A 19,741-nucleotide genomic window follows, 5' to 3' on the forward strand; every position below is an offset into this window, starting at 1 on the left:
AAGGACACCCAGTTCTTGGTTATGCCACTGTGCTCCATTTCCTCCACTTATTGATGATGGCCTTCGTGGTGCTCCATGGTACATGTAATGTTTTGGAAATTCTTTTATGCTCCGCTCCTGATCGATTCCTTTTGACAGCGAGACTCCGACATGCTTTGTAAGGTCTTTGCGACCACGACTTCAGCAGCCAGATGAAACCAAGATGATGTGAAGAAAATCCTACAGAAACAGCTGGTCTTTATTTAGGGTTAATGAGAATAATTTCACTGATGCCAGCTGCATGATAATTACTTTTGAACACGAGATTGAATGTGATTGGTTCATTCTGAACACAGCCACATCATCAGTTAAAAATGAGTGTGTACACTTATGTAACCAGGTTATTGTAACTTTTTTTTCTTTTTCCTATTTTCCCCTAAAATGTTTCTGATCTTTTTTTTCCACTTAATTTGTATATCTTGTAATTTCACACTGCGGGAGGAAAAACTTCTGGCATGATTTATCCTGGTTTCATTTCTTTCATCACAAAAGATCTGCCATTTTAACAGGGGTGTGTAGAATGTTTATATATCCACTATAGCTAATCAACAAACTGGAACAAACACTGAAGAGTGTCAGATGTTTGGCCATCTGTTGCCTGTTTAGCCATTAGAGTAGTAGTGCATTCAGAGCAGCCGGTGTACAGTGGAGAATGATAAGGATCAACCAAAAGGAATAAGGAAATGACCTATCTGACACATAAATAGGGGAATAAATAAGTATATAAATGTGTAAGAAAAGAAAGAACGTGTGTACATTTATTTCAATGTCTATTTATTACAGTCAAATTTCAGTTAGTTTTACATCATTTTTCCGATCTCATTAATTTATTGTTTTCTGTCATTCCTCACATAAGACAGAGCTCTATATGCTACAAACCATTTACACCTAAATAGGTCAAGAGCCTATTCCGGGATGCAGCACAATAGTCTATAAATTCTTTGCTCATTTTTGTTGGTGGACTAGTTATTGCACAATCAAATTGTTGATAATCAAACCAGTGCACTAAGCCGACTGTGGGCCGTGTGCAAAAGCATACGCCTCTAAAACTTTCCTAGAAAGCAGTCTGAAGCTTAGGGTAAACGGGACCCGAGTGTAATCTGCACGGTTCCATTCCCGCTCCAAGCTCTTATCATATAAAGTACACCTAATAATGATGAGTGCTATTTAATGGCAGACAAGACACAATGGCTGGCTCGAGCTGTTTAAATGAATTTAGTCTCTACCATGTGCTCATTTCACATGGCACGTGTGCAGGCTCTACAGCGCTCCATGATGACTCACCAATTTATGACACCTATTATCAATCCTTCTTGCTTCTCTGCATCACGCTGCGATCACATGTAAGAGCAAGTTTAGGCATTGGCTGGAATGATCCGTTTTCGTTCCAGCACTTTGGAGAACGATTATATAACTTGCCCTCTCAGACAACAGTCATACATTTCTTTGAAAATAATGTTTGGCTTGTCAGAGTGGACCTTAACCAAATCAAGCGTCGAAGGTTCAGAGAACAAAATGATGTTTGCTTTGTTACTACAGTGCTTAACCAAATCAAGAGTTCAGAAATCACATCAGAGTGTTCAAGAGAAGTATTCGTTTTGTCAAAGCGTCCATGTAAAGAGGTCGTAATCAAGAAACTCAATAAAAACAGATAGAGAAATGCTGAAACAGGAGAACGCAGTCCTGAACATTAGCCTAAGGCCATTTTCACAGCTGACAAACCATCTAAGCTGGCAAAGTGTAAACAAGAACATATTGTCTATTTACTTCTTCGCTTCAGAACCTAAGGCTGGTAAGTGCAAACAACATACATTTTTAAGATTACTTTCCGTAAAAAAAAAAAAAAAAACACCACCTGTTGGTTTATATTATTTTCAGATCTAAAGGACACCGGATAAAGATTTCTCCTCACCTCAGTGCCCACACCACACTCCAAAGCTGCTTTTCAGTACTATTGTTAATGCCTTGGTCATCTTCCCCTTATTATTTCCCCTTGGGGAGACCCAGTTCTATCTTAAAGGCTCTTGTACTACCTTGTTAGCTCAAGTGAAGTTTGTGGGACAAACACTCGGAGGCCAGAGAGGTTAGGTCAAAATGATTGTAGAGCCCATGAGAAAACTTGGCCAGAAGACACAACAAAGTGTTGCAATTTCTTGTTCAACAGAACAAAGCTGTTAAGTGTGAACAAGAGAAAGAATATACTTGCTGTGAATGGGCCCACATGGATGCAGTGAAGATCACATTTCCCAAAAACACTTCATGCCTGAAGACACACACCTGGATACTGAAGACTTGTACCAAAGAACTGCTGCTGTACTCTAAAAGACTTGTCTTGTGCTCACCCCAGGACTCTTATTCATAATATGCTCATACACAACTCATATACAACTGTGGAAGAGTAAATGATTTATAATCGCACTACCTAGTGTCACCTAGAAGAGGACGGGTTCCCTTTTGAGTCTCAGGGAGTTTTCTTTGCCACTGTTGCCTCTGACTTATTCATTAGAGGTCTAAATCTATATCCAGATTGAGGGCAGTTTCTTTTTCTCACTATAAGCAGTCGCTTAGGGCCCCAGAGCACCAGGGGGCAACGTGATTTTTAAAAGATTACTAAAAAAAGCACACTTTACTAATATTTGTTGGAAATGTTTATATATCGTACACAGGTGCATCTCAAAAAATTAGAAGATCATAGGAATGTTAATTTTTTCCCCCATAATTTAATTCAAAAAGTAAACCTTTCATACATTTAAGATTCATTACATTTTTTTGTTTTAATCTTGATGATTACAACTCATGGAAATCAAAAATCCAGTATCTCAAAATATTTGAATAAAGAATTTATAATAGGAAATGTTGACCTGAGAAGAGGTCTAATCGGCTAATTAACTCAAAACACCTGCAAAGGTTTCCTGAGGCTTTAATCTCTCAGTCTGGTTCAGTACACACAAACACAATCATGGGGAAGATGGAAGTAAATGTTGCATTTCATTTGGAAATCAAGGTCCCAGAGTCTGGAGGAAGAGTGGAGAGACACAGAATCCAAGCTAAGCTGCTTGAAGTCTCTTTGTCCGTCTCTTTGTGTGTACATTATATATATTATATGATATATTATATTATAGTATATATTATACATAGATAGATAGAGAGAGAGAGAGAGAGAAACTTCAATTTACGTAGATAAATTAGGTAACCAAGGTCAGATGATCATCTGTGGGAGCATGGATCATTCATATCTATTTGGGTTGGAAAAATGCAAAAAAGACAAAACAGAAAAGGAGAAATGGGCATGGGGCATAAAATGACCCATGATACTGACAAAAAAAAAAAAAAAAAATCATATAATATTGCCAAATGATACAACCTCATTATGTGGATGATTGTAAAAGAAGTCTTGTTGAGAAAAAAAAAAAAAGTCACATGATGATATTGCCAAATGATATTGCCAAAATCTGAGCTTCTCGTCATCTCTGTCTGCTCCTCAATCAACCACAACCTCACTGTACAGCTCGGCTCAACCAGACTCAAGCCAACCAGGACAGCCAGGATCCTTGGGGTGATTCTTGATGATGACTTGACCTTTACAGACCACATTTCAACAACCCGGTCCTGTAGGTTCATTCTGTATAATATCAAGAAAACCAGACCCTATCTCACCGAACAAGCTACACAGCTACTAGTCCAGGCACTTGTCACCTCAAAACTGGACTACTGCAACTCACTACTCTCGGGTCTCCCAGCCAGCTCCATCAAACCCCTTCAGATGATTCAGAATGCAGCAGCACATCTCGTCTTCAACCAGCCCAAAATAACCCATGTCACACCCCTCTTCATCTTCCTGTAGCCGCCTGCAACAAATTCAAGGCCTTGATGCTCACGTTCAAGACCTTGTCTGGAACAGCACCCTCCTACCTCAACACTCTCCTGAAGGCTTACGTTCCCTCACACAATCTGCGATCGGTTAATGACCAACGCTTAGTAGTACCTACTCATCGTGGCTCAAGGTCCCTTTCAAGAACATTCACACTAACCATCCCTCAGTGGTGAATGAACTTCCAACCTCAATCCGGACCGCAGAATCTCTCACTATCTTCAACAAACAGCTAAAGACCCACCTCTTCCCTAGAACTCAATTATAAATCTTGTATAGTAGCACTACTTGTATTGTTCTCTGCTTGATATATCCCTTTGCTTGTATTTTCTCATTTGTAAGTCACTTTGGATGAAAGCATCTGCTAAATGAATAAATGCAAATGTTATTGCTTTAAAAAAAAAATCAAGCGAGCAGAAATTTAAGTGTTCAAGTGCATTGTAATTTATTTGATTTACTTTATTATTGTATTTCTGTACATTAATTAATTATAATTTACTTGTTAGAGATTTAATTCCTTGTGTATAGTCTACAGGGGCGCACGGTGGCTTAGTAGTTAGCACGTTCGCCTCACACCTCCAGGGTCGGGGGTTCGATTCCCGCCGGGGCCATGTGTGTGCGGAGTTTGCATGTTCTCACATGCAAACCCCGTGCTGTGGTGGTTTCCTCCCCCTGTCCAAAGACATGCATAGTAGGCCGATTGGCATGTCTAAAGTGTCCGTAGTGTGTGAATGTGTATGTGATTGTGCCCTGTGATGGATTGGCACCCTGTCCAGGGTGTACCCTGCCTTGTACCCAATGCTCCCTGGGATAGGCTCCACGTTCCCCCATGACCCTGAAGAAGGAGTAAGTGGTAGAAGATGGATGGATGGAAGTCTACAATTTCTGTTTTACTGTTTACCAAACTTTTTTTCCCCTCGTCCAAGGTAATGAATTATTAATTGATTTTAAACTCTTTGCAAGATAAAAAAAATAATATATCGGTGTATGTGGAATAATATAATGGTGTATGTGGGGGCCCCTGAGTAAGATCTCACATTGAGCCCTAAAATGTTTATGCCCTGTCTGGATTTCTGTAAAGCTGCTTTGGGCCAATGTCTGCTGTTAAAAGCACTATATAAAATATTACTGAATTGAGTTGAATTGATGTTCAAGTAAGTAATACATGGTTGTATTAACAAAAAGGGTCGTTTTATTTTCTGTGAATGAATTCACTTCAATGAAATGTCAGATTTATCTCAGTGCGACATTGAGCTATGAGGGTGCCAATAATTCTGGAGCTGACTGTATGATACAGCTGATGGAACTGCAATACTTTATTCAAGACAGTTGCTGGATCAACCATAATGTGTTTGCTTCCAAGGGTGGGGGTCTTAAGATACAAACAAAATCACTCATCCTCCTCCACTTGTGCTGCAAGTGGCTACTTGTGACCGACGATTCCCAATTGACCAAGTTGTGTTAAAAACAGGTTTGTTTGCTTTGCTTCTCTTTCAAAATCTGTTCTTTTCTTTTTCACCTCGGCGTCACAGGCTGTAGACCGCACAGGTCCGTGAGCACATTGTCGTTCAATTAAGGCCTTCACACAGGGGCGTTCGGTTTCCTTCAGTTCCCTGTAAATGAACTATGTGGGAACTGCATGTGGTGGTGGTGGTGGTGGGGGGGGGGCCCTCTTAACAGTGGCTATAAATGAAGCACACTGGTCACATGATTCAGAAAAAGAGAGCATGCAACATGGTATAGAAAGGACGGCAAAGGGAGTGCGTTGCCATGGCAACCACGTTTTGCCCACTGTCACGTTCCCTTCAGAAATGACAGCCTTTTAAAATGACCTTCAAGTCACCGATGAGACTCTTAAGCTGTTGTGTATCTCAGGAACACAAGGTACTCAGCTGTGTTGGCGTGAAACAGGAGAAAGTCTCAAAGTTTGGAATGACATTTCTCATAGTTTAAATTTTATATATATATATATATATATATATATATATATATATATATATATATATATATATATATATATATATAAACACACATATATACACACATATACACACATATATATACACTGTATATAGGAACACAAACATTTTAATGTTTAAAAATGGTACCTGACTGTAGGATTATCTATAATCCTTTCCAACTGTGGCTTGTTTGAGTGATTACATCACTTCCTGTAACATGACCTTTACATTTCACACTTTGGCCATAAGGTTGAAACTCTAGTCTGGATAGAATCAGCAGCCTTGCACTGTTCTAGGTCGTGAAGGCTATCTGCAATGAGAGCATGACTGTGACAATATGTTCATATCTAGGTTCTCACCGTTAATAAAAAAAAACAAAAAAAAAACAAACAAACAAACAAACAAAAAACATGCTAAGGAGAACACTGAACTTTCTTTATCTGCTATGAAAGAAAGACGTTTCAAGCTTCTTAAAAGGGGAGTCAAGAAAAAGTGAGTCATATCCTGGCCATGATCGTCACAATGTACTGTGTGTAATATAGGGGATGAGATGAGAACATTGTGTTCTTTGAAAGATGTGTACATAATGCACTTCAATGTTTCTGTTCTTCCCTCTAGCAGGTTATGTGGTTACTGAGAAAGAACATCAAGTCCCAATTAATTCTCCATGGCCTTATTGTGCCTATTACATTGTATCACAGTCCATGAGAAGGTGTGTGCACGTGTGTGCATTTGTTTCAAGTACAAAATTAAGCTCCAATCATTTTGTACCTAAAACATCATGCAGTATAGTAGGTCACAGTAGGAAGGAAGACTGAAAATAGTGACTGCAATGCATTTTGGTCTAGAGCCCTCTATAAACTACAAAATACTGAACCTCTAAATAGGTCAAGTGTCTATTCTGGGACTCAGCACTACAACCTATGAAAAGCAACAGCTGCTTTGACTGTTTTTATTTATTTATTTATGGGTGGACTACTTTATAAACGGCACGGTGATTACTGAAGTACCAGGTCAAGTCCCAATTAATATTGTGCGTTCTGCAAGTTTCGTGAAATGCTTCAAGGTAAGATTCCTTCTTCTAATATTATTTAGTTAATGTTAACAAACCATAACATGTCAGTATAAGTAATGTTAAAGCCAAATAATGAACATCTGTGGTATAAACCAGCGTTTCTCACCCACTGGGTCGGGCCGCGGATCATCGTCTGCTGGGTCGCGAGAACTTTTCTGTCATGATTACAAACTACCAATTAGAACTGTATATTTGCAATGTTTACGGCAACAGCGACCTCTATTGTTCAATCGTGTTAATATCTCCAGGTTTATGTAAAAACAGCCATAGGTAAAAGTCTGACATCATATATTATCTGTCCAATCAGAGACGTCAGTCAAGGTCTCTTCGCTTACGCGCTAGCTCCATGCACAGTGCTAGACTGAACACAATTCAATTCAACACAACTTCGAAAGCAGCAAAACGCGTTCGCAAGTACAACCTGGATTACATTCAGTATGGTTTTACTAAACAGAAACATATTAAATCAGTACCGATTGATGGACAGGTGGGCCACGGATGACTGCCATTTTAAAAAAGTGGGTCGCAGTGAGAGAAAGGTTGAGAAACCCTGGAATAAATAAGTATCAGAGAAATAAGTATTGAATGCATCAACGTTGTTTTTTTTTTTTTCCCCAGTAAATATATTTCTAATGAGGCTATTCGCATGAAATTTTCACCAGACATCAGTATTAACTCAAGAAATCTGGAAATATAAAGAATTTACAACATTAAAGTCCATAAATAAAGTTATGTGTAATAAAGAGGAATGACACGGGGAAAAAAGTACTGAACATGCTAAGTGAAATTTATTTAATACTTAGTGGAGAAGTCTTTGTTTGTAATGACAGCTTCAAGACATGTCTGGTGAAAATTTCATGTGAATAGCCTCATTGGAAATATATTTACTGAAAAAAATAAAAAATATATTGATATGTTCAATACTTATTCCTGACACTGTATTTAGTAAAATTCATAAGTGAGGTTAAATGAAAGGTCCCAGTTGATTATCAATCATCAAGCTAAATTATGAGACCTATGACCTACAATTATGAAAATAATAAAAATTCATCAATAGAAGTTTTTTTGAATTAACGTTTAAATAATTGCTGAATTTTGTTCCACAGCTAGATTCTCAATATCAAGATATTTACAACTTGGGCTTAAGCCTGTATAGTGAGAGAAAGTATAGTGTTATTTCTTGTTACACTGCCATGCCATGGGGCTCCAATTATAAAACAATCTCTAGAGTACTGAAAGTGAGTAGGTCCTAGAGATGGACAACAGAAGCTACACAGCACCAGGCATTATGGTTTTCCCTAAAGACAAAGACGCACAGTCACTCATTCATGAGGTTTTTCTCCAGTGAATACAATGAGGGCGTTCTTTCCCTGAGCATTTGTCAAATTAGGGCTGAAAAGGATCTTGTGCTTGTCACGCAGTATATGGATGCAGTTAAGAACAAACATGCACATGGATGTGAAGGAACTGATTCATGATCTTGAATTGAAATGATTCATTTTCAGCATGCTGAGTGGATTCTGACTAACCGTGTTATTGAAGTAGACAGTTTAAATGTATTTGTGCCAAATAAAGGCTGCGTTCACATTACCAGGCTGAAGAGACACAAATGTGATGTGAATCTTTCAGGACTGTGAAGACACAAAAATCTGATCTTTTCAAATCAGACCTGAGCCACATACACTTGTGGTCATGGATCAGACACATGTGGCCATGGAACATGAACGAGAACATGGTCAGATAGACAAAACACAAAGGACAGCAACGGCAGTGACTCCATTTAGTGGATAATTGAATATAGGAAGAAACCTATGGAACAAATTTCCCAAGAAATCAGTGTGAACGTGCAGGGCTTTTCAGGCGCTTTCTCGTTGAAGACACGTAGGAGTGAGTCACTTAGCAAATGGGCATCCGAGCAAAAAAAAGAAAAAGAAGAAAAAATCTTTCTTCAAAGATACTTGTAATGTGAACGTAGGCAGAATGGGCAGAATTTTAATGTAAAGAAAGATAACGTAATTAGCTGTTCCTGTCTAAATATTACCATCACTGAACTGTTTCTATTTCTCAATAATCCTACAATAAAGATTCGCATTCAGTGTGAGATTTTAAAAAAAAAATGTTTATTAGACAGCTATGGTGGTAATCCTCAGTATTATTATTCTATTAGTAAGCAACCATTTCTGTAGTGAGAGTCTGAGAGGCAGAAATTTGGATGACATTTCAATACGAGTGTATTAATAAAGAATAATATTAATAAAAAAAAATTTAACTACTTCTCATAAAGGTCATCTTTAGTTCAGAGTACATAGCTGTTATTTACTTTAAAGTGACACTTTTATTCTTGGACACCCCTCATTATCTGTTGTTTACAGTTCTGTAAACAATTTAAATAACCGTATGGGTTTAATGTGCCTCATTTCAGAAGTTACAGGAGGACCAGAGCAACAGAAGAACTGCTTCCTCTAATAAAAAAAACAACAACAAAAAAAACAACTCTCTAATAAATCCAAATATCAGTCGAGCAGGAAGTCAGGTCTGTGGTACCCAAAAAGGCTAAAATCCCCCTGGTAGCAAGTGTAAAGGCGTCGTATGTCCCTCTTGCTGATCCCAGAGAAGTAGTGCTCAACCTTCGTTCGGTTGTAGTGCGTTATGCCTTTAGGGATGCTGGGATACGATACCAAGCCCTCAATTCCAGCAGCTTTAAGGATATACGGTACATCGTCCTCAAGAGTCTCATGATGGCCGATTACATCATAGGAAATGTCACAGGGAGCGCAGAGTTCAGCGTATGTTAACCAGTGGATGACGTGCTCTCCGAACTGGTGGTCGAGATGTTTTCGGCCCGTCTCGTCACCCAAATAGCGCACGAAGTCCTCGAAGTGCAGACCGGCGCTTCCGGAGGCGTCGCGGTGCCTTTTGCGGTACTTGCGGATGATGGCGGGGGCGATGCTGTGCTTGTACCATGGCTCGAAGCGTGGGTTCTCCACAAACTTGTCCTTGAAGGCTGATATGAGGCGCTCAAATGGGTCTCGTACAATGAAGAACTTAAAGTATGTGTTTAATCTGAAACGATTTGAAGGAAAATAAGTAAGTGCTGTTGTAGGATTAATAAGGAGTCAGAGGAGGTTAGAGGAGCTAGGTTTAAATGAACAGATATCAAAGACAGTCAAAGGGGCCTCACTTGATCTGAAATGGTGTTTAATCAATCAGGAAGTATAAAGAAATGTTTAAGACTATATAGAAGGATTAAACTGTCCTATTAAAGAATATACACTCTCTCATAAAAGTCAATATAGTGAGCTAATGTAATTTCAGACAGATATTGCATAATAAAGAACTTCAGATTGAGGAAAATGATGAAGATTTTAAGGCAGTGGTACTTATTATTGCATTATTATTATTATTATTATTATTATTATATATTCTGTTTAGGCATAGTAATGCATAGCAAACCCGGTGGTATCACAAACATACATTTATAACTTTTATGGAAATTATTGGTGTATATAATATTATTGTGTATAATATCATTACTGCATGTCACATGTGGCTGAAGAGTTTACATTTGGGAGCGAGACCACCAAAGCAAAACAAAAAAAGGTGCAGGTTTTCACTAGTTTTGCTGGAATTTTAAACATTATTTATTTATTTATATATTTTCCCCTCAAATGATACATTATGAACTTTTCCAGACCTTTCCGTGATCTCTGCGTCACTCATAGAGGACAGGCGAGGTAAACCGTTTCTCTCGTGGTCATGGACCACATTCTCAGGTATGTCTTCAACCTTGGAGAACCTTCCTAAGAATTCACAATCGAGACACAGAGCAGTGAGATGAATCACCATGAACATCAGTACCTATAACATATAACTCCACACAAGTGAAGGATTTTCACAGGTTTCATGCTTTACAAACCTGAATATCCACACATGGCAATGAAATGTATGTGCTGAACAAACCCTCACCATTGAGGACGATGAGGACCTTCTTCCACTGTGTGTTGCCCACTTTGGGCGTCTGGCAGAAAAGAATCCTGTGTTTGTCGCACACAAAGATGCGGTCGAGGACGAACTTGCGCAGAGGAGTGTGTGTGAGGTTCCAGAGTGAGGAGTTCCTGCAAACGCTGGACAAAAGCTGCAAACGCAGCGCCGTCACCGACTCCCAGTCTGACAGCTCCACCTGAGTTGGGCCACCTGAATACTACACACACACACACACACACACACACACACAAATAAGACTTTTTTTTTTTTTTTAAGAATGAAGCTTCTTATTTACATTATACACACACACACACACACACACACACACACACTCCACATATTTCCTAACCCTACCTAAATGTATTTTCAGTTCACTCTGTTGCAGCTTATATTAAGTTTATAATAATGCTTGTTCTAATATGGTATTGTTTCTATAGTAACGAGTTAGACAAGTACTCGGATGGGAGACGTACCACATGAATAGATTTTTAAAAAGTATGTAATTGTTGATTTGGGAGAGATAAACTGTAAATAAAACACTTCAGGACGTGCTGTTTTAGAAAAATAATCAACTCCTTCTTTCGTTCCTTACATGCTGAATACATGAACCATGTTAAAACAGCAGTTGTCCACTTGATTTGAATCACTCACACTTCCACGACTGTTCATGGAAATAAACTGAAATCACACAGGGAAGCAGGAAGTATGTTCAGAAGTAAAATGATTTATTTAACCCGAGTCACATGCATGGACTTTTTCTCCGGAAGAATTTCTGTGTTTGAACACCGCTTTATTGACTCGCTTCGACATGAGCGCTAATCCTGTTTAAATAACCTAATTATGTCTTCATCAATGCTGAGAGACCGACAATCAAAGCAGAGCAAACAAACGGCACGTGTGGAGTGCTGGAAGCGGTGACGCAGGAGGACACTGAATGCTTTGCCTGCGGTGTGTCAAGGAGAACGAAATCACTTGAGTTTTTATTTGCTTATACATTTATAAACCACTGCAGGCGAACAAGAAGTGTGTTTAAAAGAATAAACGTAATCACTTTTCTATTTAGTTCATTTAATCCCAAATTTGCCATGTTATATGCATTTTAATGTGAATTTTAATGCAATGATCAATAAAATGACTGAAGTATTGGCACATTTGATGAAAATTAGTAAAAATGTTTTTTTAACATTATATTATAAACACTAATGTGCAATAAGAGATATTTTGAGCTCAAATATGGTTGTATCGTTTTATTTACACTTTTTTTTTTAATTGTTCCAACAAAACACTAGTTTCAGAATGATCGCCACCCTTAAAATGACTATTTTGCAATGGCTGCCTTGGATACAATAACAGCACTGAATCTCTTCCTGTTTTGTCTAACAAGATTAGAAACACTGGAGATCTCCGCTCTTTCATATTATTAGGCTTGTGTATGTGGATTTCCCTCTTCAGCTCAGACCACAGGTTTTCAGTAGGGTTAAAACCCAGTTATATCTTAGGGGTGTGAATACTTTTGGCACATATTTTTGGGGAGAACATGCTTCTCAAACATTCAAAGACACAGACGCTGTTATTCTTTAGTAAGGGTGTCCTTTTTAGCGTTCCGATTTGCCTCAGATTGATGACTCGGCATTTTTTTTTTCGCGCATATGTGAAAAAAAAATCTTCTCACTAGGGTTTGCTTGTGGTTTATTTTGTGGTCCACCTGATTTGTGTTTTATGAAAACAAAATGGTTCGTCTACGGCTAAAGAGACTACTGTTTGTATGCAGCTGCAGTTTTTTGTCGTCTTACAGCTAAATAAAAAAAGGAAAAAAAAAACAACAACAAAAGACGTGGAGAAATACTCTTATGGCTGCCCACGGGATGATGTGGTCCCATGACAAAATAAGCAGTGTTGGGTAGCAACATGACTGACAGAGGCATTGTGGCACTAGCAATTAAGCTATTGTGTTAGGCAGCAGGAATAATAATAGCAATACTGTGTTAGTGACAGGAAATCCAGTTACTGTACATTATTATATGCAAGCATTTCGCTTTTGACAACCCCTTACTGTAAATAAGAGTCACAAGAAGGCCTATGGCATGAAGCGGACTGACTCACCGCAACAGACGGCTGAGAGGCTGCGTTCTGTGAAAGCTGATTTAGAGGTTTTATAGTCTTTACGGATGGAGAGGTCCAGTTTAACAGCACAGGCCTTCCCCCATAGTCTGAAACAGAGAACATGTGCAAATCTCTAAACACTTTTAGGTCCAAACCTACAGTTCCTTGTACGAGTATTCACCCCCATGATCAGTAGGCTACTAGAATAAAAGATATTGCATTGGAGAAAGGTACAATATATAAAACGTAGGGCTGCAAATAACACTTATTTTCATGATCGATTAATCAGCCGATTCATTTTCGGTGACTCTGGGTATCTGCTAAAGCTAGCGGCGTTGCATTACGTGCGCATGACGTCGTGCCATCGACTGGGAAGCGGCTTATGCTTCCGGTTATTAAAAAAAAAAGTGCTAGTGTTCAATTTGAGACGATATTACCTTTCTAAAATTCATACACTGAATTAGAGTTGGTAGAGTACACAGTGCATAGTGTAAGTGTATAGTAGGTCATTTAGGACACAACTTTGGTGTGTGCTCTCCAATGTATTGTTTTTTTTTGGAACAGAAGTAATGCACCGAGTAATCGAGCCCTGTGCCATGCACACATCGGCGTTGAGATTCATTGATAACGATTTTAATAATCAATTATTATCGATTAGTTGTTGCAGCTCTTATAATATGCTCAAAGCATAAAACGACTGATTGAGTTACAACTATAAAGATGCATTTTATAACTGACAAAAGCAAAGTTCTGATTTTCACAAGAGCCCCACTGTACCGAAATGATACAGTCTACACAAGTCTAGGCAATATCTTAATCATCTCGGTGTCCATGTCACATATTTAGAACTGCATTCTAGTCTCGTCGCATTAGTAAGCGTATATCAGTACCATCTCTGTAGTAGTCAAGTTCTCATGAAATTCCCCAAATGAAAATAATTTAGCATCATTTGAAGGCTGCTTAAAGTTTCTGTTTCCTCAACTTGCACACAGCGTGTCACAGTACTCAACCATTTTATTAATACCACAGTTTGACCAACGTAAAAACACAAGAGACCATGTGACCCGTACCATCCGGCATTCTGAAGCTGATTAACCTGCTGACGAACATGAGGATAAGCAGCACCCATCCGCAAGCGCCGACCAGCAGCCAATGACGGCGCATCATTGGGCCATGGAGACACTGACGAAGCCTACAGTACAAACACAAACGTTCAGAATTATTCACAATTGATCATGGGGCAGATGTCGCCATATGAATCAGTAATATGAGTAAGGAAAAAAAACCCATAGAGCATAGTTACGTAATTATAACCAGTTTATACTCAACAGTGGTTAATATTTTGGGAGCCAGCTCCAGTTCCAGTGTCTCAGAGTTCCAGAGCAAACATGTCCACGGACAAAATTTGGGGTAAACTGTGGGCATGTCATCTTTAGCCAAATCTCCAGACTGCCAAAGAGCCACTTCTCAAGCATGTCCCTTAACCCTGAAACACTCAGCTCTATGCTTGGATTGGATTCTCTGTCATTTGGGATAAAACATTCTGCCAAATGAACAATGGGTTGTGCGCAAAGTTAAAAGCCATGGTGTAACTGGTCTTAGAGGACCTTGGAGTTAAGATCGGGGAGTAAAAGCTGTTAAGCTTTTTTTTAAAGAGGTATTTTTGCCAAGTCACACCGACTGCACACGAGCCGAGACAGGGTGAAGTTTTACAGAAGTACATGAGTAATGTCTACAGCATCAAGCCAGCTCTTTAGTCACAGGATGGCCATAGACTGGCGTAGGACTCATTATATTGTGTACTGATAAATATCTCCTTGGAGGCATGATGCATAAAATACATTTCAGATTAAAATGTAGATGCTGTGTAATAAACTAGTGATTACCTGTAAAAGGATTAACGTTAAGGAGTTCATCTGAAGTTTTAGCTAAATGGGAACTGGGAAATGTCTTACATCCGAGTAGGAAAAATCCATTTGAACACCACTGCAAATTTCCACTCTGAAAAGTCTGAGATTAGATTAGATTTCTTAAAAAATAAAATAAATAAAATAAAAAAAGATTAGAGTTGCCAATTCACCTTCTGGCATGTTTTTGGGAAGTGGGAGGAAACCAAAAAACTCAAACCATCTACTTACGCTCTTTGTATGTGCGAAGTATAAAAGCTAATTCAACGCTTTTTACATTTTAAAAAAAAAAAAGAAAAAAAAGTGTCAGTTTTTCCATTCCCGAAGCAGGCTGCATGAACAAATTTTGTGGAACCAAGCACTACAGCATTGCCGAAAGATTTAAGGATAATACACAGAACTGTATGAACAAATAAGTCTGGGACTGATTTCTTTCTAGTCAAGTCTGTAGATTCAGGACCTGCATTCGGGTTGATATTTTCTCAGCCCGCTTTGCCGACATATCCATTACACATCATCAGCACTAATTAAGAACGCACATGTGACATAGAGCAATTAACATGACCTCGGTCATGTATTTTTTTCTTCCACGGTCCCGCATCTTCCTTCTTTTTCTCGGTCGTTTCACGGGAAACATGTTAGCAGTGGTGTGCATTTCTGATTTACAATATCTGCAATACGTGACCAGTATACGTGTAACCTGAACATAATACAAAAAACCAAACAAACAAACAATGGATTAAACCATAGCCTTATCAAGAGTTTATCCATGTGGAAAACTTGTTTGTGTTTGAATTCGCCTCCTGTGAGCCATTTTATAAATATTCTACGGGCCACTGTAGTTGCTGGGGGCGGAGCTTCGTGAACATGAGCAGGAATCATTCAAATGTCAATCTCACCTAACTGTTAGAGACCTAGTCTTTTTTTTTAAAAAAAAAAGTTTAATCTTACATAACGCACCTTTAAAAGAAGAATAAATTAATTAACATGACGCATTAATCGAGTTTAACCCGACCTATAAAACGCTGCCTTACTGAGCTCTGAAATAAAACTATTTCTCCAGATTTCTGCACAAACAAAAGAAATACGCTTTATTTTTTGCTGCAAACAGTTCACACAGATCATGTGCTGTGCACAGTGTCGCATATCTCTTCTGGCTTAATTCATTCTCATGTTTATTATTAATTTTCTTTTCATCATTCTTTAATGAAAGACATACGGGCTGCTTTAAAGGACCCCATCTTGACTGGCAGTTGCACTTTACTAACTACATCTCAGCTTTAAAATAAATGCTAATAGCATGTTCAGTGAAACTTTCTAGACTGTACCCCAAAAAAGATCACTATTGTTGTCAAAAGCAGACTAAATAAAACGTTTCTTGATTTGGTAAAGACATTGTTGTCGTGAAATGTAGATAGCTTGCTTACTCAGTCACATTAGAGAGAGGATTTCCAGAAAGTTCCACCGGTTCAGGAGTTCAATACAGTCATTTTTATTACATATATACACACACACATACATACGTATATATTTACATGTATTTAACCAGAAAGTCTCCTGAAATTAGCAACCCCTCTTCTGTGAGAGTCATTCAGTGCGTTTACATGGACAACAATAATCCAATATTAGCCCAATTAAGACAATATTCTGATTAAGAAGCTACCCTGAATAATTAGATTACTGCTGTCCATGTAAACGTAGTCACTGACTTGTTCTACAAATTACTATTTGCTTTAATTTGACAATGAATGACTTTTTTCCAGCAGCCCTGCCCCCCCCCCCCCAGACCCTATCATCAGCAAAGATTTACAATGTGACTTATATTACTGCGTTCTACTGTAATAAACAGAGAAATTTAGGCACGAAAACATCACTATACATAAAAACGCCTGTGTTCCCAATCACTGAGTTAGAAGAGCATCACTAGCTAGCTCATCATTCACAGCTACACCGAGAGGTACAGCGCATGCGCAGTAGCTAGATGTTTCCTGTCCTTTTTGTTTTTGTTTGTTTGTTTGTTTGTACTTACCTTTCATGTATAAAAACCAGTGCTCTTCTTTTCGCCATACAAAAACAAAAATACTATATTAAGTATGCCCTTTTTTATATTCTAGAATATATTGAAAATATGTTACCATATAGTCCATGTTCATGTTATATTGCAGAAAGACCTGCCTGAACGTTCGCTGTGTTACTCAGCTAGCCCGGAGTACTGCTAGCTATTGTCACGCTCTGTCGCCTTAAATTCATCTTGTATACCACCGAAAAACTAAATATACGAATAAAATGTCAGAACATAACAAATTCATACACTTAATATCGCCATTCTTACAAATTTAACTAGCTAGCCCTGGCACTGACAAATAGCAATAAGGAAGCTTGTTTGAACCGTCCACATAGCGGCTGAATCCCAAATTGTTCCCTGTTGGACGTGTAGTGCACTATATAGCGTGTCGTAGTAATTGCGTCACAACCTAAGAAGTGCACTCAGGTACGGAGCAAAAATCCGTTTGAGATCGAGCCATCGCCTTGTTAGCTGCACGTATTTACCAGTTTATCGCTTCAGTCCATAAACACTACACGTAAATAATGGAAGTTAGTGAAGCATTATGCGCGTTTACCTTTTTTTAATGAAAATCAGACGGGGAAAACGATATTTTGTGGCGTCTCGTCTCCTCTCGCCGATTCGAGTCGACATGTCCAATCATTTTCGTGATGTTTTTGGCTATTTTCTCCGGACAGGGCCGCTGCTGTAGTGGATAGTGATGATGCCCCTATGTACTACTGTTTGATAGGGCCACTCCTGTCCAAAATTAAATTAATTAATAATAATAAATAATAATAATTAATAATAATAACATATTCTGCGAATATTAATGCACGATTACACACACACACACACACACACACACACACACACACACACACACACATATATATATCTTTTCACACACAAAAAAAACAACAACATTCCTTTGATGATTTTGATCATCACTCCGTAGCACCTGTTTCCACAATGCCTCGGGCTGATCTAGATATTGTTATGCATACATCAAATTTTCCCTTTAATGATGTGATCACAGGTAAAAGTGCTTTCTGATGACTCTTCCATGCAGATCGTGTTTGTGCATACAGTTCCGCACAGTAAAACAATGCACCACCATTCTTGTGGCAGCTTAGTGTCACGTGAGGGTTTTGTTTTACCTTTCTGGCCAGCATACAGGCAATTCTAGCTATCTGAGTGTTTTCTTTCAGGTCTTGCCACATGATTTCCACTTTCATGGTTTCACTTAACTGCCATTTCTTGATGACATTTCAGAAAGTGGAAATAGTGAGCTGAAACCTCTTTGATGTATAATTATAGCCTTTCCTTGCTTTGTAGGTATCAGTTAGATTCATTTTTAGACTATCAGTGAACTGTTTAGAAGAGCCCATGGTTGATAAGTGTTAGCACAAGGGTTGAAGAGCCTGATCATTTATTATGCTTTGGAATTGTTATTCTTAATGACAATTCTTGACCTGCCTAACAAGTCCCAATGAGTGTGCACGTTGATAGTGCTCGGTGATGGACTAGCGTTCCTGCCTCATGCCCAATGTTGTGTTATGGTCTAAAGTGCAAACTCAGTGTCTTTGATGCTTGTGCAATTAATGTGATAGATAAAACTAGAGCAATTGTTGTTCTAGTGAGTGAGAATGTCAGTGTAGTTTGTGATCAGACTGTCAGCAAGGACGGTGTCCACAAATTACTTACAGAGGGATATTATAGTAGGGCTACAGTGCAGGATCCCCTTAATTACAAAGAGGAATGCACATTGGGAAAAAAAAGCACTGGTCTACAGAGATTCTGTAAAAAGTTAAATTATTATCATCCTTTGACACATTCTCCACAAGATAACAAGCAGAGAACAGTACAGGCCTAAATGCTTGACCTCTATGATGAGGGTGACTCTGTGTTATGCTGTGGGGGAAATTTCCTGGCATGGTGTGGGTCCACTTGTCTCCTTATTGAGGAAAATCACCTTTACCCTATGATGAGACATTTCTATCCTGTTGGGAGTGGTCTCTCCCAGGACGATAATGTCGGCATTCACAGGGTACGAGTGCTCACTGAATGGTTTGATGAGGAATTAAAATGATGGAGATGACATGCGTTTGGCCTTCACAGTTACCAAATTTCAATCCAATTAAACACATATGGAAGATTTTGGACAAAGTATGCTATGTTATTTGAAAACCAGTAAGTGACAAATAAATATATATATTTTTAATTAAGTCAGTCCATCAATGTGTTCTTTAATGTGATATTAAAATTACTGTTTAACGTAATCATTTAGTTTTCATTTTGGCACACATGATTAACATAATTGAGTGGCGCCCTCATGAGGTCAAGAGACTTCCAAACACCTTACACCAGCTGAAAAACAACAAAATAAACCCTTGGTGTTAACCAAAAAGCAAAACTATAAATGTATACGGAATAAATAAGTATTAAAATAGATTTGCTAACCCCCAATTGTAATCTAATGTAAAAGACTTGCATTTATTCATGTTGGTATATTCCAGCACGTGGCGCACGGTGGCTTAGTGGTTAGCACGTTCGCCTCACACCTCCAGGGTCAGGGTACTCTGGTGTACTCCGGTTTCCTCCCCCAGTCCAAAGACATGCATGGTAGGCTGATTGGCATGTCTAAAGTGTCCGTAGTGTATGAATAGTTGTGCGAGTGTGTATGTGATTGTGCCCTGCGATGGATTGGCACCCTGTCCAGTGTGTACCCCGGCTTGTGCCCGATGCTCCCTGGGA

The 19,741-nt window shown here is 38.7% G+C and overlaps 1 protein-coding gene across 2 annotated transcripts; it reads right to left on the minus strand.

The window, feature by feature from the left end:
• Positions 1–9,044: 9,044 nt before the first annotated feature.
• Positions 9,045–17,841, minus strand: chst10 (carbohydrate sulfotransferase 10). Of its 2 annotated transcripts, none has more exons than XM_053615867.1 (6): positions 17,562–17,841; positions 14,104–14,225; positions 13,034–13,140; positions 10,913–11,147; positions 10,641–10,746; positions 9,045–10,009 (listed from the first exon to the last, which is right to left on the minus strand). In XM_053615867.1, the coding sequence occupies exons 1-6, from the start codon at positions 17,636–17,638 to the stop codon at positions 9,460–9,462; spliced, it is 1,197 nt and encodes a 398-aa protein (XP_053471842.1). In that variant the 5' UTR covers positions 17,639–17,841; the 3' UTR covers positions 9,045–9,459. The 2 variants fall into 2 exon arrangements, with proteins under 2 accessions (XP_053471842.1, XP_053471843.1); XM_053615868.1 differs by lacking the exon at positions 17,562–17,841 and adding an exon at positions 16,970–17,488.
• Between the last annotated feature and the right edge of the window lie 1,900 nt (positions 17,842–19,741).

Source organism: Ictalurus furcatus, chromosome 26 (assembly GCF_023375685.1).
Source record: "Ictalurus furcatus strain D&B chromosome 26, Billie_1.0, whole genome shotgun sequence".
Classification (NCBI taxonomy): domain Eukaryota; kingdom Metazoa; phylum Chordata; class Actinopteri; order Siluriformes; family Ictaluridae; genus Ictalurus; species Ictalurus furcatus.